This window comes from Ranitomeya variabilis, chromosome 8, assembly GCF_051348905.1.
Source record: "Ranitomeya variabilis isolate aRanVar5 chromosome 8, aRanVar5.hap1, whole genome shotgun sequence".
In the NCBI taxonomy this organism is placed as follows: Eukaryota; Metazoa; Chordata; class Amphibia; order Anura; family Dendrobatidae; genus Ranitomeya; species Ranitomeya variabilis.
Genome location: NC_135239.1, coordinates 29,328,791 through 29,350,536, shown reverse-complemented (window position 1 = coordinate 29,350,536; position 21,746 = coordinate 29,328,791). Strand labels below are relative to the sequence as shown.

Here is a 21,746-nt window from a genome sequence, read left to right as displayed (position 1 = left end):
CAGAGTTTTAGAATTAAGCACATAGTTATACATCTTATTCCTTCTACCCAAGTGCATGACCTTACATTTATCCCCATTAAAGCTCATTTGCCATTTATCAGCCCAAGCTTCTAGTTTACATAAATCAGCCTGTAATATAAAATTGTCCTCCTCTGTATTGATTACCCTGCAGAGTTTAATGTCATCTGCAAATATTGAAATTGTACTCTGAATGCCCCCTACAAGGTCATTAATAAATGTTAACAAGAAGAGGGCCCAATACTGACCCCTGTGGTACCCCACTACTAACCGCGACCCAGTCCGAGTGTGCTCCATTAATAACCACCATTTGTTTCCTATCCCTGAACCAACTCTCAACCCACTTGCACATATTTTCCCCTATCCCCATTATTCTCATTTTATGTATCAACCTTTTGTGTGGCACCGTATCAAAAGCTTTTGAAAAGTCCATATACACTACGTCTACTGGGTTCCCTTGGTCCAGTCCGGAACTTACCTCTTCATAGAAGCTGATCAAATTAGTCTGACATGATCGGTCCCTAGTAAACCCGTGCTGATACTGGGTCATGAGGTTATTCCTCTTCAGATACTCCAGTATAGCATCCCTTAGAACGCCCTCCAGGATTTTACCCACAGTAGAGGTTAAGCTTACTGGCCTATAATTACCGAGTTCAGTTTTTGTCCCCTTTTTGAATATTGGCACCACATTTGCTATACGCCAGTCCTGTGGTACAGACCCTGTTATTATGGACTCTTTAAAGATTAAAAATAATGGTCTATCAATGACTGTACTTAGTTCCTGCAGTACTCGGGGGTGTATCCCATCCGGGCCCGGAGATTTGTCAATTTTTGTGATTTTTAGACGCCGCCGTACTTCCTGCTGGGTTAAGCAGGTAACATTAAATTGGGAATTATTATCACTAGTCATATTGGCTGCCATGGGATTTTCTGTTGTAAATACTGATAAAAAAAAGTCATTTAGCATATTGGCTTTTTCCTCATCCTCATTCACCATTTCACCCAGACTATTTTTAAGGGGGCCAACACTATCATTTTTTTTTTTTTTTTTAGCTCTGCTTCATCACTCTGCCTGCTCTGCTACACCAGTAAACTATTATCTCTATGTGGTTAAGTGTATAAAACCAAACTGGTTTTACTAACCCTCCCTGGGTCCAGGGCTGGGTTAGCTCTGCTACATCACTGTGCCTGCTCTGCTACACCAGTTGCTGTGCCCAACTCTTAAGGTACCGTCACACTAAGCGACGCTGCAGCGATACAGACAACGATGCCGATCGCTGCAGCGTTGCTGTTTGGTCGCTGGAGAGCTGTCACACAGACCGCTCTCCAGCGACCAACGATGCCGAGGTCCCCGGGTAACCAGGGTAAACATCGGGTTGCTAAGCGCAGGGCCGCGCTTAGTAACCCGATGTTTACCCTGGTTACCAGTGTAAAAAAACAAACACTACATACTCACCTTCGCGTCCCCCGGCGTCCGCTTCCTGCACTGACTGAGCGCCGGCCCTAACAGCAGAGCGGTGACGTCACCGCTGTGCTGTACTTTCACTTTACGGCCGGCGCTCAGTCAGTGCAGGAAGCGGACGGCGGGGGATGCGAAGGTGAGTATGTAGTGTTTGTTTTTTTACATTTTACACTGGTAACCAGGGTAAACATCGGGTTACTAAGTGCGGCCCTGCGCTTAGTAACCCGATATTTACCCTGGTTACCAGTGTGAAACATCGCTGGTATCGTTGCTTTTGGTGTCAAACACGACGATACACGGCGATCTGACGACCAAATAAAGTTCTGAACTTTCAGCAACAACCAGCGATATCACAGCAGGATCCTGATCGCTGCTGCGTGTCAAACACAACGATATCTCTATCCAGGACGCTGCAACGTCACGGATCGCTAGCGATATCGTTTAGTGTGACGGTACCTTTAGAGAAATTTTCCATTTTCAGTAAACTATTGTCTCTGTGTGATTAAGTGTTAAAAACAAACTGTGCTTTACTAACCCTCCCTGGGTCCAGGGCCGGGTCTTCGCCGCTGCCTCGGTCTCTGGTTGTACTGCTGTCAGTGCCGCAGACAATTACTGAGCTCAACAGCTCTGCCGATGTAGCTGGACGGTACGAGACGCTCAGTGACTGGGTGCAGAGCTGTCAACGTGTCATCAGCACTGCGGACAAACGGGAGACCGGGGCATTGGAAAAGACAGCACTGGTAATGCGTAAAGTATTGTTTGTGCTTGGGGACAGTGCGTAACTGAAAACCCCTTTAATTGTGGATTACTGCTCTGCTTCACCAGTTGCTGTAGCTCCATCCCTGCCTCATCAGCCTCCATTGTTCCCACTTATCACCCTGCTGCACCAACATCTCCGGTCCGTGCTGTGTAAGAACAACAACTTCTCACTCAGGTTAAGGGTCCAACTTTATCAAGTAGAAAATATCAAGAAGCCCCCTGCTGGGACCCCCATAGATCCACTGTAATCAATAGGGAAAACTTAGTAACTCATTTCTCTGCAGCGCCACCAAACGGGGAAATAAAGAATTACACAGAATCTATTGAAAGCAATAGTCTGTGTAATGCAGAACAGGGCAGGTAGTCCACAGTGACGCACGTATGGACAGCCATGTGCAACCGAATGCCTATTCTTTGTGGAAACAGGCGTACGTGGCATCAAAAAGCGTAATTTCCAATGGAACGGCAAAATATTTAGAATGGAGAGTCCTCAGTGGTTGATACATTTTAATGGCTAACTGAAAAGATGGTAACAAATTGATTGTATCACAATGGAACCGCAGGAGCCAGCATATTACAGTCAAAAGTATCTCTATAGAGAACAATTCACAATGTGGAGGGGGCACTTACTTTGTCACACTGCGCTTAATCAATTGCCTATTATTCTACAGACTCAACAGGAGTCAGCAGGGCTATATCGCCATCTGCTGGAGTGTGTGGGAACTACTCTAAGAAAAAAAATAATAATAATAAAAAATGCGATAAGATCTCCAAGGTCTCCGCTCACTCGGCCGTCCTCCAAAAACATGCAACAACTAAAAACCTCAGAATTGCCGTCAGGTTTGGCACTTTTGCTGCAGAAGATCATGAAATCTTAGCCAAAAAATTGAAAAAAATAAATAAAAATATTATTAATATGTATTATAAATGAAATGTAAAAAGCAGCCAAAAATATATTTTTTAAGAAGTCACAATGAAACCCTATAACCTGGTAGCACAGGAAACCGCTGCCCGCTACGTACCATATTGCTTATGTTCAATTTGGTTTGGATGAAATCCCATAACGGAGTACGCACTGAAAGAACAAGGCCTCCATTATGGATTTTAAGAGCTTAAAATCAAATTAAAAAAAAAAAAAAAAAAAGCTTCAAAAGTTTTAAACCAAAATGAAAAGCCTTGTAAGGTGAAAGGACTCTGCAGCTAACTACTTTTACAAAGAACCTTCTAACTAAAAAAAAAAGTTTGTGAAAGTGGACAACCATTTTTTACCATTACCCAAGTCCTCGATTCTTGGGAGAACCCAATGAAATAAGAAACAATTATTAATCCCATTGTTTATTGATAAAAGGTCTTTAATTCTACTCATATTACCAGCACAATAGTCCAGACATGAACGTTACTGACGTTTCGATCGTTGCACATTCTTACACAGTAAACGGAAACATTTATTTTTTTGGACATTCAGAAATCAATTACATCGGAGGTCGGCACAGGAATTTTTAGTGTCACCGTTAATCTTAAGTTTTGCAGTTGCTCAATCAGCCGATTTTGGTTTTGCAGATTTTCCCCTACAGCACCCCTAGAGGATACACAAAGTATGACATGCCTCAATTTTTTTTTTACTCTTAACCCAAGTAAGTACCGCTATTAAAAGAGGAAAGGACAGGAGATATTAACAAATGAAGTCTAGATCTTGCAGCTTACCAACATTATACTACAGAGAAACCCAAAACCTAACGGACTTTTCATTACTACCCCTCTGGCAGCTTTATTAATAAATATGGTGCCCAAATTAAGAGCGTTCGTGTTCCAAGATGGGAGGTAGATTGTCCTTATTTAAAGGGGGCACCTAAATATTACACGTTGGTCCAGTAAAGTTATAACCCTCCTGCTGGTTCAGTGTCAGTGCAGCGCGGGGTCGTAATAGGCAACTGATGGAGTAGGGGGCACAGCGCCGGGGGATCGCCGGTCAGCGCTCACGTAGCCAATTTGTTCATCCTCAGAATTTATCATCCAATTTTCTTCCGTTTGTGTTCTTTTTTTTTTTTTTTTTTTTTTACATGAGCAATTAATATACAGGTTCCTATGTCAATGTGACCGTAAAAAAATCTAATGAGGCGACAGGTCCTAAAGGAGCCGTTACGGATCCATTATACCCTATTAACAGGGACTGGCCCTCGCTCCTTGTTTAGGAGCCCTCTGCTTCAAGATTGACGCAGGGGGTGGAGCGTCCCGATGATTGACAGTTCAGACCGCTGCATGGTTCCACTGCTGGCCCAAATTGTGCAGTCTCCAGTCTCGGAGGAGCGGAAGGGGACCAAGACCTGAAAGATCCAGCGATCTGGATAGTCAAAGCAGCGCTTACAAGATCAATAGGAGAGAACCTGTAAGTGCTGCAAAATCAGCTACTACCGAGACTGCAGCAGTGGCTGGTAACCTAGGCAACCAGCAGTAAACCACAGGCTTAAAATTACCTCCGTTCTCGAGAGGATTGTCAATAAAGATTTTTACTGACACAGGAACGCTGCAATTTGTCCCCATTTAATTCTGTAACAGAGAGGACTAAATTGTAGGCAGAAGGATCCGACCCTCGATAAATAGATCTGTGCTGGTTTCGTTAAAGATCATAACGCGCTCTTAAAGGGAATGAGACATCAGAAAATGACCTATTGCTTAAGGGAATGTGCACACGGTCAGCATTCGCAGCAATAAAATATGCTGCACATACACATGACTTCCGGAATCTCATTCACTTTGCCGGTACTAATAAATTCTTCAGTTATTACAAATCTTCGCAAAAAAAAGCTCAACAAAAACGCAACGTGTGCACACACGCTAAATCGAGTTTTGCTGAAAAATGTATTTGCTTCAATAACCTGACGATGTGTTTTCATATCACAATCAGCATTAAAAAAAAAAAAAATGAAATTTTGCAAACTAGGACTTTTTATTTTTTAAACTAACTTCAAGCTGTTTTAGGGAAAGCACATGAACATGAGCAGCAATGAACAGGCTCAGACCCCCATCTTTTGTATTGAGGCACCTAATGAGCATGTGCAAGAGTCATTGTAAAAGAGAGCAGGAGCTGTGACATCGCCTGTGATTGGTGGATTCCCCATCAGCTGTATATAGAGGTGTTACCTGTCATTGCAATCCTGCCTCTGATGATACAGAACCTGCTGAAAACTCTTATCCCTAGTGCCAAGATTACCAATTTTAATTGTGAATACAAATTGAAGGATCTCTATTTTAAAAAATTAAATAAAATGCCAAATATAAAATACATAAACACAAAATTCTGATTTAACCAATAGGATATTCTCTGACGCCGCATTTATTCTAAGTTAAGATACAGTACGTAAACTTTACTTTAAAACAAAAAAAAAAAAAAATTTTGTATATCCGATACCTCAGGCTTATTGGAAAAGCCAGTAAACTGGAAGGACAAGATACAACCAGCATTACATATAGTGTTACACCCTAAGACGCCTGCGGAGGTCCTCCAGGAACAGACACCAGCATGTATAGCGCAGGGCGTTGGAGGGGGAGGAGCATGATGGGGCAGGCTCCACCCACAAAGGTCCTGCACTCCCGAAACAGAATGCATCAGATTTCCCTAGTGTCCCTTTAAACCTTATCTTATTCCAGGTCAGCGTGTATCCCACTGCCTTATAACACAGCTGCTCCACTTTAGAATAACTCTACCCATTAGTTGTAATGTAGAAGACGTAACTGCAAACCTCTACATCTACCAAAACGCACTGATCCCTCACCCCTCATTAACACAGGTGAGCACAAACCTTCCAGGAATGTCATAGTGCAGGTAAATGAGAGCGGGCAGGGCTTGGGGGGGACACAGAGCCGCCTGCAGGTATTAACCCTTTAACTCATGCACTCCTATTAAAGCTGGGCACATAAAGTTGTCCATTAACAAAAAAAACGAAAAAAAAAAAAAAAAAACATTTATCACCTATCCACAGGACAGATGGTAAATGTATAATCATTGGGGGTCCCAAAGATGAACGAAGGACCGCCCCCCCACCCCAGCAATCATACATGTATTTCCTATCCTGGTGGATCCCTATAACCTTGATCATTGGAGGTCCCAGCAATCATACATACATCACCTATCCGGGGGAATCCCTTTACTCCTGATCGATGGAGGTCACAGCAGTCATATACACATCACCTATCTAGTGAATATATTTTATATGCCGGTAATACCTCCGTTTATTGTGCCAAGGTTCCACTTTTCCATCAACAATGAAGAGGTCAACTCTGGCAGTTGCCCCTAAGAAGCAGGGTTGTTTTTTTTTAATATATCAGACCACTGGCTTTCATGAAAAATGCAGTCAGTCGGACAATTTTTAGGATGACTATTTAAAAAGAATATATGAATGAAAATATATATATATATATATATATACATACATACATACATACATACATACATACATACACACACACACACACCAGAGGGTCAATGAGTCCACCAGAAACTAAAAATCACCCCCCCTGGCCCAATGATGCCACTGCCAGAACCACCTGGCGATGTCCTCGTCAACACCAGCGCTGCCTCCCCATCATATACAGACAACAAACTTTCCAAAATCCTGAAAAAAAAAAAAGAGAAAAACCACGGGCTGCGATTCTATCATAAAATATATTTAGCCCATTTTTCTGAATAAATATAAAAGGGTCACTTTTTACTGTGGACATTTAACCCCTCCACCCCCACAGCTGTGCTCTGCATGTCAGATGGTGGGCTACGAAGAAACAGTAAAACTCTGCAGGAAGAGAAGGGTTGGCAGAAATAAAAAGACATGGCAGTACAATATAACCCGATATTACAGTGCATACATGAAAAAAAAAATAGATATAAACTAGGCAATGAATAAAGTTTATGATGCGGGCGAGTCTCAGGAATCCTCATTATCCCTCATGCTCAAAGATTTCTTTGACTTTGTTGAAGACCTGGAAAATAAAAAAAATAAGAAATAGAAAAGTTATAAAGAGTGTCGATATTAGAAAAATGTTATTAATTCAGCATTAAAAAGGTGGTAAATTATAGAACAGGGGGGCCCCCAGGACCCCCTATTCCTGTTTGAATGAAGAGAAGGTCCAGCTTGTGCCAATTCATGGTCAACGGGACTTAGGCAGAATTAGTCAAGCACTATATCTCCAATAGTCCCATGAAAAATAAATTGGCAAAGGTACTTACTCCACTGAACACAAAACACTGCATAAGGAATGATGGGGGTCCCAGTGATCAAGAACGTATCCCCTATTCTTTGGCAAAAGGATAACTTTACCCCTTTAATAAGGAGGGGACTCGTTCATCCATCAGAAAAAAGCATGAAACAAGCTAAAAGTTTGGGGGGACCCCATAAATCCCTGCATTACATGGACATTAAATGGGTACAAAGATGATCAAATAATCCAACCCCTTTAAGCATCAGATCAATATTTACGTCATTTAAAGGGAATCAGTCCCCAGTTATATGCTTCCTAATGTGAATAAGATCCCAGATTGCAGTGGTGTCATTTATTGGTTTGTCCCTGCAGTTAGGTTCCCATCAGGGTTTCACTTGCTGCAGCTCAGTTAGTCCTCTCACTAGTCCATCTTCTCCCAGGCCATTGAGTGACAGCTGTGCATAGGCAACAAGACTGTGCATAGGCAACAAGCAGCCAATCAATGCTGGGGGCAGGGAGAGAGACAGTGGTTATGAATATCGAGGACTAGCAGAGCTGCAGCCGATAAACCATATTTTATCTAAACCACAGCAATTAGCCTAGTAAGTGACCCAGCGTTATAATCAGGGTCTCTGCCTCTAATTTATGCTGCACTCAGCCAAAACCTGGCGACAGATTCTCAAACAGCAGCAGATGTCTTGTTATAGTTTCTCTCACGTGTAAGTTGTAACTGACCTGATCTACAGACTGTGAAGCATCAACTTTTCGGACCTTTCCCCTCTGCTCATACAGGTCAATGATGGGCCTGGTGGACTGGAGGTAAGTCTGGATCCTGGAACATGAAGGAGAACACAGCTAAGAAACTTGGCTTTGCACATGTAATCCAAAAGGCTTTCAGTTATTTTTGTGGGTGCAGCAATTACAATCAGATATAGAAGTCCCATTTCTGTGAGTCAGGGGTGTGCACTCGTCTTTGACCAACGCCGTTGTGCTGCTAAATATTTTAATTCCCCCCCCCCTCTGCTGCTTTCTGTGTATATCTGTCATCATACTTGCAGGGTGGGCAGTTTCTTCCCGATGTGATGATCAGAACGCACAGTCTTGCAATGACAGTTCGATATTTCCAGCTCTACTGCCCCCAATTCACAGCACACAGGACCAGGAGGGGAGACTGCAGCCGCATCCCCCTCCTCCCTCTCTTATTTACCACATCACAGGGATTTCTTTGTGCTGACGGAACGTGACAACATCTCTTGACAAAGTTTAACCCAAAATTTTTTTTAAATCTGACCAGTGTCACTTTATTTGGTAATAACTCTGGAACGCTTCAACAAATCCCAGTGATTTTGAGACTGTTTTTTCGTGACATACTTTATGATAGTGGTAAATTTAGGTTGATATGTTTTGTGCTTGTTTATAAAAAAATATCAGAAATTTGAGAAAAATGTTAAAAAAAAAAATTAGCAATTTTCAAACTTTGAATGATTATCCCTTTAATCCAGATAGTCATACGTTGAAAAACATTAATAATATTTCCCACATGTCGGCTTTACAGCAGCGCCATTTGTGAAATGTTCTTTTATTTTGTTTGCATTTTAGGAGGTTTAAAAATGTAGCAGTAATTTTTCAAGGAAATTTACAAAATTTATTTTTTTTAGGGACCTATCCAGGTTTGAAGAGACTTTAGGGGTCCCATATATTGAGAAACCCCCAAACGTGATACCGTTTTAAAAACTGCACTCACTGACATACTGAAAGCTGCAGTCAGGTAGTTTATTAACCCTTCAGGTGAGTTTCAGGAATTAACGCAAAGTGACATGACAGAAATGAAAATATGTATTTTTACCACCTAAATGCCGCTAACTTCTGAACAGGTTACAACAGCCGTCAGACTCTAAGGCCGCTATTTGGTCATGAACTGCCATGGCAAACATCAGGACCACACAATCATGATCTGAGGGCACCAATTGGGATAAATAGGCAGCCCCCACACTCTGTTAACCATTTATATGATGTAGTCACTATTGACAGCAGCATCTAAGCGGTTAAACAGATATGGATGGTCTAAACACTGATCATGGCTGATGCAGCAAGTTGCCAGCTATAGTGTACAGCAGACAGCTGCTCACATACGCTCCATTCATTTGGGCTTCAGAGCCATAGAGAATGAATGCACGTGCAGAACTACTGCCCCGTCTCATTCAGACCCCATTGATCCAACAGTTATTACATATCCTGTGGGCGAGTGATACTTTTATTTATAGAACTAACCCTTTCAGACAAAAAAAAAGTGTTTATGTAAATAAATTAAAAAGAAAAAAAAAAAAAAAATAGATGCATTGCAAAAATAGGGATTTTTGTGTACTCACCGTAAAATCCTTTTCTCCGAGCCATTCATTGGGGGACACAGACCATGGGTGTATGCTGCTGCCACCAGGAGGCTGACACTAAGTATTACAAAGAAAGTTAGCTCCTCCCCTGCAGTATACACCCCTCTGCTGGCTCCCAGCTAACCAGTTCGGTGCAAAAGCAGTAGGAGATCAATAACAACATATAAGCGTATAGCATGTCACATTATATATGAGAGTATAACATATCAAATGATAAAAACAAATACAACTAATAATAGGGAGGGAGCTGTGTCCCCCAATGAATGGCTCGGAGAAAAGGATTTTACGGTGAGTACACAAAAATCCCTATTTCTCCTTCGCCTCATTGGGGGACACAGACCATGGGATGTCCCAAAGCAGTCCCTGGGTGGGGACAACATCAGATCAGGCCGTGTAACCGCTACTTACAAGTGCGCCAAGGCGGCCTGCAAAGTCCGCCTGCCCAGACTCACATCTGTGGAAGTGTGTGAATTATAGTGCTTCAAGAATGCATGCGGACTGGAGGAATTCGCAAGCTTGCGGTCGTGCTTGCCGACGCCTGGTGCCTAGAGCCCTGAGACAGGGAGATAGGCTGACCTCTAGCACGGAAGGACTCCTGGATGGTGAAAAGAATCCACCAGGCTAACGTGGCCGATGAACACGGCTAAACCCTTCCTGTGACCGTCGGGAAGCCTACTTACCATCGAGAAGCCCAAGCAAAGTGTCCAACCTTCGGAAGGACGCCGTCCTCGATACGTACCCACTTGGAGCACTCACTTCTTCCAGATTATGGAGAACCCATTCCGTTGTGTGGACTGGAGCCGAAAGAGATGAGAGGACGATGCCCCTGCAACAGTGGGAATACAAAACCACCTTGGCAACGAGGGAAGGGGATGGCTTGAGGGCAACGATGCATTGATGGTAACAAGGAAAAAAGACTGAAAGGAACAGAGTGGCAAGCTCTGAAGACTCATCAGGATGACAAGAACGCAGAGAAAAAAGGGGAGTGACGTTCCCTGATAGTAAAGTCTTTCTGGATCGAAAAAGGAGTCTACTGTAAGATCCCCAGGACCATTAAGGTCCCCCAGATCTAACGGTACGCGGTAGGGAAGAACTACAGGTGAAGGCTCCCTGCGAGAAGATCCATATTTCCAGTTTTGACGAAATAAGACGGAGAATACTAGTACCGCAAGCGAGAAAACCTGACATGGTCAGTGCGGGTCTCCCGGGATCACTGGGGGCCTTTTCTGCTTCCAAAAAGATCTCAGACGTAGTGGAAGAGGAGTTATGGAAATTGGTACCGTGGAAGAAACGGAGCATGCACTGCGATGGACTTGGATCTTGAAGCCAAACCATGAACTGGAGTACATAGGCGTTCAGCTTGGACGCCATCCGATCTACATCTGGAGTACTCCAGTGAAGGCAGATGTGAAGGAAGACTTCCGAGTGAAGTTCCCACTCACTTGAGGAGAAAACCCTGACGGCTGAATATGTCAGCCGCCCAGTGTTCTACTCCAGGGACATGTACTGTTGAGATCACCGAATGATAGATCTCGGCCCATCAGAGAGTGCGAGGTACCTCGGCCATGGCGCTTGACTGTGGGTACCTGCGAGATGATTGACGTATGGTACAGCCGTGACATTATCCAAATTGAAGACGGATGGTTGACCCGCCTAAGGGCAGTAGACCTGCTGTAGGATTAGCCGTACTGTTCGGATCCCCAGAGAAATGATCGGGAGAAGAAGACGGGCATTGGTATCCCTAATAACCATTGGACCAGAAGAAGGCTCTGGATGAGGAAGGAGCTTAGAGACTACCTTTTGAAAGCCTGATTGACTTGCTGAAAATGAGCGGAGCAAAAGAAAACTACTTCCGTTTTCATCTTATTGCTCGGAACCCTCCTAGCTAATTGAATGAACCGAGGGAATGAGTGATCAAGTGCACAAGCTCCGTGTTGAAGGGCCACGACCTTGACTCGAGAGAGAGAATTACCATCCTTCTTGTGTAGGATCATCGTCAAAGAGGATCTGCTGGGCTGGGAATGAGGAAAAAACTTCCTAGTGAGAGGGTATTGCAAGTGATATAGACAACTTAGCGTAGTCCTTGTAGAGCGGCTAGAAAGTCGACCGAGTAGGGCAGGACAACCATGTTTCTAGGGTGCAAGAAGCACATGACAACTGCTATGAGCGTTGCGACCACTGTGGTGCGGTAGCCAGGCTGAAGGGTAAGGTCGTGACTTGAAAATGCTGTTCGCGAATGGAAAGGAGAAGAGATAATTGTAGAGGGGAAAAAAGTAGGCATGTGAGGGTAAGAAAGCCGAATGTCGATGGATGCCAGAAAACTCCACTTTTTTTTTTTTTTTTTTTCTGTTGAAGTAATGGCTGAGCGGAGGAACTGCATCTGAAAAAGGAGGGCCTTGTCAAAGGTTGTTAGAAGTTTGAGGTCCAGGAATGATCATACTTTTCATTTTCTCCTTCGTGAAACCAAGATCCCTTAGATCTACACTGTCCAGGACAATGCTTCTACTGCTGGATGGGTCTGTAGAAAAAATACGATCCCTTGTTAGTCTCCCGCTCAGAAGATTTGATTTGAATTGAAGTAGTCAAGGTCTCTGACCAGGAGACTATTGGTCAAGCAACATCATGTGGCGCTAAAGGGTAGAGCGCTGAACCCGAAGCCACAAGACAGAACGAACCAGATTTGCTATCCAACCGTCTGTGGTTTTTTAATTGATGATACATCGGGCAGGGATACTGGTAGGTATACCTCAAGAAATTCCATCCGGTTAGACTGCCAAGTGGCAGAATGCGGGGCTGCAACCAGCAGGCCTCTTGCCATCTTCGTGCAGAGTAGAAAATTAGGAACCTTCGATCCACCATTCCGTTAACAGGGACGTGGAGAGGAATCGTCCGCTTTCTTGCATCATCCCCTAAATTGATACAAAGGGGGGTGCTTGGACGCCAAAGATGTGTGCCTCTGTACATCCCCAGAGTTGAGGTCCCCGGGTGGACAAGGCAGGTTGTTTGGCATTAGGCCTGGATGCAGAAGAGGATACATGGAGGCGACACTGCATGTGTTAGTCTGTTGAAGATGTGGGGGGAATCGGTGCCCTTAAAAGGACCCGTCGCCCATAAAAATCAGACCAGGTATGGCAACCTACTTAGCGGCTTCTGTCCATTGAATTGCTCGTCGATTTGTTGATGGTATAAATAGGAGAGTCCCTCTTTTTCTGAAGCTCTTGCAATCCAAGGCAATATGCGATCCATATTCAGCGTTGTTCTTAACCAATCATAGGGGAGAGATTAGGAAATGAAAACTACCGTTTTGCAGACGCCTGTACGTTTTTCTAGAACACTTGCGGCCCCTGCTAGCGGAAGCTCCCATGTAGGAGAGGGACCATGTATATCTGGGTTGCGGTTAGGCTACGTTCACACTAGCGTTGTGCGCCGCTGCGTCGGCGAAGCAACGCACAACGCACGCAAAAACGCGTCAAAACGCACGCAAAAACGCTGCGTTTTGCGACGCATGCGTCGGTTTTTGCCGAAAATCGGACGCAAGAAAAAATGCAACTTGTTGCGTTTTCTTGGTCCGACGCTTGCGGCAAAAAAGACGCATGTGTCGCACAACGCAACAAAAAAAAACGCATGCGTCCCCCATGTTAAGTATAGGGGCGCATGACGCATGCGTCGCCGCTGCGTCGCCGACGCACATTAGCTTAACGCTAATGTGAACGTAGCCTTAGGGATGAGCGGCGGAAGGCTCCAGAGCTCAGTTAGAGTGACCAGCTTAGGATTGATGATGTGCCCATAAGACCAGTAAATACTGGTTATGCGCCTTTAAGACTAGGGAATGCTGGTCGTGCGTCTTTAAGACCAGGGTATACTGGTCTTGTGCCTTTAGGAGGAGGGCATGCTGGTCATGTGCCTGTAAGAACCAGGACATACTTGTCATATGCTTTGAAGACCAGGGCATACTGGTTATGTGTCTTTAAGTCCAGGGCATATTGAACACGTGCCTTTAAGACCAGGGCATACTGGTCACGTGCCTTTAAGACCAGGGCATACTGGTCACGTGCCTTTAAGACCAGGGCATACTGGTCACGTTCCTTTAAGACCAGGGCATACTGGTCATGTATCTTTAAAACCAGGTCATACTGGTCATGTGCCCTTAAGACCAGGGCATACTGGTCATGTGCCTTTAAGACCAGGGCATACTGGCCAAGTGCGTAAGACCAGGGCCTACTGGTCATGTGCCTTTAAGACCAGGGCATACTGGTCACGTGCCTTTAAGACCAGGACGTACTGGTCATGTGCCTTTAAGACCAGGTAATACTGGACATGTGCCCTTAAGACCAAGGAGTACTGGTCATGCGCCTTTAAGACCAGGGCATACTGGCCATGTGCGTAAGACCAGGGTATGCTGGCCATGCGCCTTTAAGACCAGGGAAAACTGGTCATGTGCCTTTAAGACCAGACAATACTGGACATGCTCCTTTAAGACCAGCCAATACTGGACATGCGCCTTTAAGAACAGAGAATACTGGACATGCGCCTTTAAGAACAGACAATACGGGACATGCGCCTTTAAGAACAGAGAATACTGGTCATGCGCCTTTAAGACCAGACAATACTGGACCTGCGCCTTTAAGAACAGACAATACTGGACATGCGCCTTTAAAACCAGACAATACTACATGCGCCTTTAAAAACCAGACAATACTACATGTGCCTTTAAGAAGGGAGAATACTTGCGCGTTTAATGCCTTGATGTAGAGTGGTTGTGCCCCCTTAATGCTAAAAATCGTTGCCTCAGTGTGAGCCGGCCGGGTGGACCAAGATGGCCACTGTGAGCTGCAGAGTAGATAAAATCTCGCAGAGAGCGAGAAGCGCCAACTCGGGGGGCGGAGCGACGGACACGATGCTGAATAGGCCCAAGCCGGGGCCTAAATTTCTGTAGCAGGCGGGCGACACCAGCGGGGCGTTTCAGGAGACTTCCGGGATGCGGCCTACACATCGGCCGAAGCCAGGGGCTAAATTTTTGCAGCCGGCCAGAGCGTTACCTCAGAGAGGTGGGCCACAGGAAAGTGGCTAAGGCTGCCTGCGCCTTTATGGATATCCCTCTGAAGATGGATCCACTCACCATCGTTGCGCGTCCCGGCATGGAGCCGCCGCGGATGTGGGTTTCAGCGCTGTTTTGTGCAGCGTGGACGGTGCAGGGATAAACCTCAATCCATCATCCGTTTGTTAGGGAGGAGGAGAGGAACCGTCCGCCTCCTTGTACCATCCGCTCTTAATAGTGGTGATGCAGTGGGGGCTGCTCGGACGCCACACTGGATTGTGCCTCTGAACAGCCGAGGGTATAACCTGGTGGGCAGGGCTGATGTCCGGCAATAGGCCTGGCTGCAGAAGAGGATACTGAAGGTGACACTCCAGTGCTCGTCTGATGAGGGGGAGATCGGTCCCATGAAAGGGCCGTCGCCCCTAGAATCAGCTCAGGCAGTGGCTTCCCACGTCGCAGGAGAGGATACGGAGAGGTGAAACTCCCGTGCTCGCCTGTTGTTGGTTCGGGGGAGATCGGAATATGAAAGAATCCGTCGCCCCCTTCGTCCGGTAAAAGGTAAAAGTAAAAAGATTCTTTGGGTCTGAATAGCAGACCCGTCCGTGTGCCTCCTACGGACACTAAGCAAGAACTGGTTAGCTGGGAGCCAGCAGAGGGGTGTATACTGCAGGGGAGGAGATCACTTTCTTTGTAATACTTAGTGTCAGCCTCCTGGTGGCAGCAGCATACACCCATGGTCTGTGTCCCCCAATGAGGCGAAGGAGAAACACTAATTTGAGAGATATCAGCCAAAGGTTACCGGCAACATACAGTAGAAGGGAAAAAAAAAAAAAAATCTTCTTTGGGTTAGAAAGGGGTAAACGACCCTAGAACGGATAACCCCAAGAAGTGACCAATTGTGCCGCTATTTATATCACCAGGGTTTGTGAAGGGCTGGTCCTAGAGATCCACGTGGTCATATAACGATATATTGTGCGTGTGAGAAGTCTGCACTCACCTCTTCTCCAGGCTCTCCCTGTTATCGTCACTTCTCCCACTGCTCTTCCCTCTCTCCAGGCAGCGATGAATACAAGTCTAACACAAGGGGAAATCATTACAAACGGTTCCAGACATGAAAAGCCCCTGCACAGGCATGCAAAAAAAAAAAAAAAAAAAACATCTATAATACCATTAATTTCCAAAGGACAGTTTAAAAAAAGGTTTCAGAATACCCCCTGAACTCTAGCTGCAGCTTAAGGAAAAAAAAAAAAAGAAAAAAGGTCCTTTATTCACCCTCCCCAGGTCCTGCACAGTCTTACTCGCTGCAGCACTGACATGTAGCTAGTGATGCACCCAATCAATGGCTCTGAGCAGCTCATACCATCAACTGGGGCATAGCCTCTGAGCTAAGTGATTGGCAGCAGTGATGGTAGGTGCTGCAGACAATAATAAACGCTGGAGCAGTGGAAGAGACTCAGCGCTGGACCCGGGGAGGGTAAGTAGTGCAGTGTTTTGAGTTTAATAAAAACACTGCAGGGGAAGAAAGTTTTTAACCCATGTTTTCTGGTAGTTTTGTTCCATATGCAAGGCCAATGCTCTGCTGAAGGACGGACAGACAGATCTGTGTATGTCCCCCCTGACGTAGCCCACCTCATTATCGCAGTCAAAGAAGAGCACAAAAGAGACAGCAGCTTTGCCATCCATGGTCCTGTCCCAGCCCTGCAGATTGTCCTCGTTCCTGGGAAAACCGTCAATAAGAAACCTATTCTTCTCGATATTGGCCGCCATGGTCTGCTCCATTGCCTGGACCGGAAAGAGAGATTAAGTCATAGAATATTAACCCCTTCCCGTCAGTCCACCCCGCCCATTCTTCCAAGAGCCATGACTTATTTTTCCGTCGACATGTCTTGATTTTCGCATGACGAGATTTAGATTGTGAATAACACCGTTCATTAAACTATATAATGTACTGAAAAAAAATGCAAACAATAAAAAAAAAAAAATCTGTTTTGGGTTTCGTTTTCATGGCATTTATTGTATGACTAATATTGAATTATAAAAATGGACAAGAACATCACGAAATTATCAAAAAGATAAAAACGTTGCAACAACAATATCGCTAAATAGATCCAGGGGACGGGCAGTAAAGAAAGCAGTGTATGACAAAACTAATATACCCAAAAGGTCCCCCAAACAGCACAAGACGGATAAAGACACTAGTATCCCAAAATATCACTTCCAAAATGTCACAAGGGTCTGTTCACATGTGCGGTCGTCAATCGAGTGGAACAAACACGGTAATAATAATTATTAAACTGGATCCGTTATGAGCAAAGCAAAAACAGATGCAAAGACTGGTTTTCGTTTTGCAATGAATTTGGTTCTGTTTGCAGCAGATTCGGTTTCTTTACTGGGAGGTGTCCGAGATTACCGTCATGCGGGATCGGCCGACAGCCAAGGTGTAAAACCAACTTTAAAATTACGGTAACTTTGTTAGTGTGAAAACCCCTTTAAGGATATGGCATGTCCAGTTTTGGACTGCCTGATCCTTTGTGATTATCTGGAACCAGGAGCCCAACAATGGAGCTCCCATACAAAACCGAGTAGCAGAGCGCTCTGTGTGTGGGGGTCTGGGGAGGAAGGTCAGGCTGCTATCTATTGTACATAGGAGGCTTTATCTTATGATTAAAGACCTGTTTGGTTCTATCATTGTGCTTTCCCTCCTGCTTGTGCACAAAGAATCAGGATGTCAGATCTTGTCGTAGATTATATTCTCAATTCACAAACTGCACTCCGATCACACAGAGCGGAGACGCTGAGACGTGCCGACCCACTAATATCACCCCAATGTTTGCCCTACAGCGGCTTTTTACAGGACTATTACGATAGAAAAAGAAAAAAAGAAAAAAGGTTATTTCTATTCTCCTTTGCAGAGTGTTTATCTTATGCCTTATTGAACTTTAGATCTTCATACTTTGGACTTCTACAGACACATTAAGACCTAATTGATTTTTTTTTTTTATAAAAATATATATTTTTATCTGTACACTAATTCTAATGATCACTACATTATTCCTAGAAAGTCTTATGAGAACAGGGGATCAGCATCCTGGAAACTTGCAGTGATCGGCCCCTGGTCTCAGGAGTCATAAACCGCAGATCTCTGGCAGTTGTCCCATGTGATGACGTCCCGCAGAGATGGAGAAAGTGGAGAAAGTCCTCCTTAACAGACCCCTTTAAGTAGAAACTTTGTAGGACTTATGGCATAAAATGGACCCTCCATGTAACCAAATAAAACACCCACCTATGGACCATAAAGAGGGGTCCTCCCACTTGTATCCCCCTCTCTTACAGCCAGCAGTGTTTGCATTGTCACGGATTAATAATTAACAATGCCGCTGATAAGATGAACTAATGCAATAGTCACTGGCTGCTACGTGTCAGGTTGATCTCCAGCACTACAAAGGGCCGCACCCGACATTAACCCTCAATCATGGAGTTTTGTGTCTTCATAGAAATCATTAAAAGTTTTCAACATTACATAATGAGCAAAAAAAAAGTGTGAGCTTGGTAAAACTTTTTTCTGCATCTACTCTTAACTCTTGTGAATATCTTTGTTTGACTGTAGTGAATGAATTACATTTTGGTGTTAAAAAAAAATCTATAAAGACCTAATACTTCTCACAGCTGAGGGTTTGCTACACTTGCATCTGAGTGATCTTGTGTGAGCTGAACAGCTTGGACAGGATTTGCTTCATACATCTCAGGTCTCCTGACACCAAAGACACTCCATTAGCACCCGAGCATGCTCAGATAACACCTTATCCCAGCACATTCACTTATCACTAGTGCCCAAATATGACTCTCCTGGCACATCATCGTAAAATCACAGGGGAAACAAATGTATATAAATGACCGATACCCGTGTGTGCATCCGCTGTACTGGAGGTCGGTGGCCTCCGCTCGCTCCAGCACTTCTTACCCTTTGCAGCAGGCTAATGGTGATCTCTACCGGGACGATCTTCCCATCCCTAATGTAAGACTCGATCAGTTCCCCGTACTGAGAGCCGGGCCTCTTCCTCTCGTCACGCAGCAAGTCTCCCGCTGACAGATGGGTGTAGCCGTATTTCTAAAAATAAAAAGAGGATAATTCTCATAATAAGAGCAAAGACAAGGCAAAAAATATTCAACATACACGTGACTGGTACCAGCTCCTGCTTTCTGTAGGGTTATTAGCTTCCAAAGTCTGCGGCATTGTGTCTGTGCGGTAGGAGAGATTACCGGGAGGGTACACCGGCGTCTAAGGCCGAGCATACGTAGAGGTCGGTCCGCCTAATGCCGCCTCTCCCATTACAGGGGAGCCCTCACTCAGACAAGCGATCCTGTGTTTCCCCAGAGAAAGTTTACGAATGACGTCTGCCTGCGGCTTATTTACGGGCAAACAATGCGATCGACAATAATAAATCGGTTATATCTGATCAATATCTCCCCTGACCATCAGCCGCCCCATACACATGGGACCGTCAGCCAACCCATCGTATAGTGAGATTCAGCCGACATTCATCTTATCTGCAGCTGCCTAAGAGATGCCACCCCTGGTCTAATATAAGGACCCTTCCTTCGGTATAGCCCCCCAATATGCACTCACCGCTACGACTACTCCAGCAGCGCCGGCTCATCGCTGCCAACATGGCGGTCTGTGCACGAGCAGCAGGAATATCCTGAGCTTTTCTGCTCCATCACAAAGAGACTTTGTACTTTATACATTTCTGCTGTATAGATCTACAAATCTGGGAAACCTGTCATTACAGTCTGAGACCGGCACAGCACCACATTTATGGTCTTCAGAGTATAAACTTAGCAAAGCAAAACTATTTTTTTTGCAGTTGTGGCCGCAGGGCGGAGACCGCACCTAAATGAAGGGTTTGTAATTACTCCGGACTCCTCCAGATGTCGTCAGGGTCTGTCGCAAAGACAAACTATCCAAGATTTGAACTTACTGAGTGCAAGATTTCAGCTCTGAAGCCTGCAGAATTACAAATACAGCTGAGCAATAGAAATTATTTCCAAGAGGAAGATGCAATGTATGGTGGGAAAGAAAATCTTTGCACAATGCCTCAAATGTAAAAATCAATTTGGGGTCAAATTGTCCATTGTCTGCCCATAACAATGCAACCAAACATCACTGCTGGAGGTATAGGGGGGGAGAAGATATCAGGGCAGATATCACAGGCCAGGATCCAGACGTCAATAGAAGACTATCAGCGGCCGGAGCCGACAGCCGGACCCCAAGCCGCCTCCTCTTTGCCGTGGTAGATTCATCATGCCCTTGCAATATCACCAAAACTAAAGGTCCAGTTACTTTACATGTTATATGACTGCCGACCAGGTTACCGGTTGTTGAGGGTAATTTAATACTGTTTACACAGAACGACCAATGAGTGATCAGTAATATATAGATCATTCTGTTTTTTTTTGGTTCTCGGCAGCACAGGTCCGGTTTACACAGCTTGACGCGCTGCCGAAAATAATGATCTTTTGTGCATAAGAAAATATAATTTAATCCGACGAACGAGTATTCTGTTGGATCGTCAGGTGATCGGCCAAGATTATTGGGAAACAAATGAATAAAACGAACCGTTAGGTTGCAAAACTTCTTACAAAACCCGCAGTATTGTGCACGGAGAGCAGATTCTGTGAGGAGCAGATCCTGACATTGGCTCTGTGCGGAGAGATCGCCCGCGGGCGAGAGGCTGCCGATTGCTGGGCGATGCGCTGTAATCTCGGGTCAGGTTTCACCCCGCACACACCCAGAAAACGCAGGTTCTACCAGTGCGAAGCCAGAATAGATACAATGATCGTTTGCCTCTGATCCTGGGAAAGCTGGGTGACGGTGTAATAACAGGGAGAAGAGTCCTGACCGGCCGGGTTCACACTTGGCAAATTAAGGATCTGATTTCCGTTCAGAAAAAAGCGCACAAAGATTTGGAGCATTATTACAAAAACACTTAAGAATAGAGAAAGCGAAAAAACACTAAAGGGACGGCGCTTTAACCCTTTAGTGCATTTTTTCTACAAAGAAGGAACAAAAAACTTGCAATGGATGAGATGTCACACAGGTATCGCCGGCATGCTGAGCCTTGTAGTGCCCGGTCCCCCCTGATTACTAAGGAGCAGGACCGGCCTCACCGGAGGCAATGACAGCCGCGCGCACTCACCTCCACGATCCTCTCACACTGCGTCCCCTTCCCCGCGCCCGGTCCTCCGAGGACGAACACTACGAGAGGCTTCATGGCAGCACACAGGAGAGCGCGGGCGGACACTGGAGGGAACCGGGACACAGCACGGAAGAGCATACAGAGCGGGAGAGGGCGGAGCACGGAGCCGGCGCGGCCGCCCGCCTACCAGCTGCTGAGGTGTCACTCACCGGAAGTACGTCACCACGACCCGCCCTTTCCTTGACAGAGCTGACCGCTGATTGGCTGAATCACCTATCAGTTACCTCATTTCTCGTTGGATTTCATCTTAACTGTGGGCAATTGCCAGTAGTTTGGTCATTAAAACCTTCTGAATATCTGGAAATCACAATTTTTATTTTATTTTATTTTTTTAATCCCAATACAGTTAATTTATCAATGCATTGAAATGACTGGTGTTTAGGTTCAAAGCCCTATTTATTCAAGTGTCCCTACACAGATAAGTGGTAGTGGCCAAACTCCATATTCACAGTATATAGATGGTAATGACCACATCACGGCGGATTTAATTAAAAAAATGTCATAGCTACCACAAGTTTTCATTTTTGAAGACAATTATAAGAAATGAGAGCTGCGCTGTGATTGGTTGCTATGGGCAACAGACCATTTCATAGCAGGGCCGGCGCCGGGTCTATCCGGGCCCTGAGGTG

General features: G+C 45.1%; 1 protein-coding gene across 1 annotated transcript; it reads right to left on the bottom strand.

The window, feature by feature from the left end:
- Positions 1-6,883: 6,883 nt before the first annotated feature.
- Positions 6,884-21,267, bottom strand: CMPK1 (cytidine/uridine monophosphate kinase 1). The gene is made up of 6 exons (XM_077278422.1): positions 21,058-21,267; positions 18,822-18,968; positions 16,490-16,642; positions 15,858-15,934; positions 8,168-8,264; positions 6,884-7,213 (listed from the first exon to the last, which is right to left on the bottom strand). The coding sequence occupies exons 1-6, from the start codon at positions 21,193-21,195 to the stop codon at positions 7,172-7,174; spliced, it is 654 nt and encodes a 217-aa protein (XP_077134537.1). The 5' UTR covers positions 21,196-21,267; the 3' UTR covers positions 6,884-7,171.
- Positions 21,268-21,746: the final 479 nt, after the last annotated feature.

Excerpts from the sequence above, each read along its gene's own strand:
- CMPK1 (XM_077278422.1), bottom strand. The coding sequence starts at position 21,195 with ATGCTCTTCCGTGCTGTGTCCCGGTTCCCTCCAGTGTCCGCCCGCGCT. Across the intron at positions 15,935-16,489 it reads TCTTTGACTGCGATAATGAG|ACTTGTATTCATCGCTGCCT; the intron begins GTGGGCTACGTC and ends CCCTTGTGTTAG. Across the intron at positions 7,214-8,167 it reads CTTCACAGTCTGTAGATCAG|GTCTTCAACAAAGTCAAAGA; the intron begins GTCAGTTACAAC and ends TTTATTTTCCAG.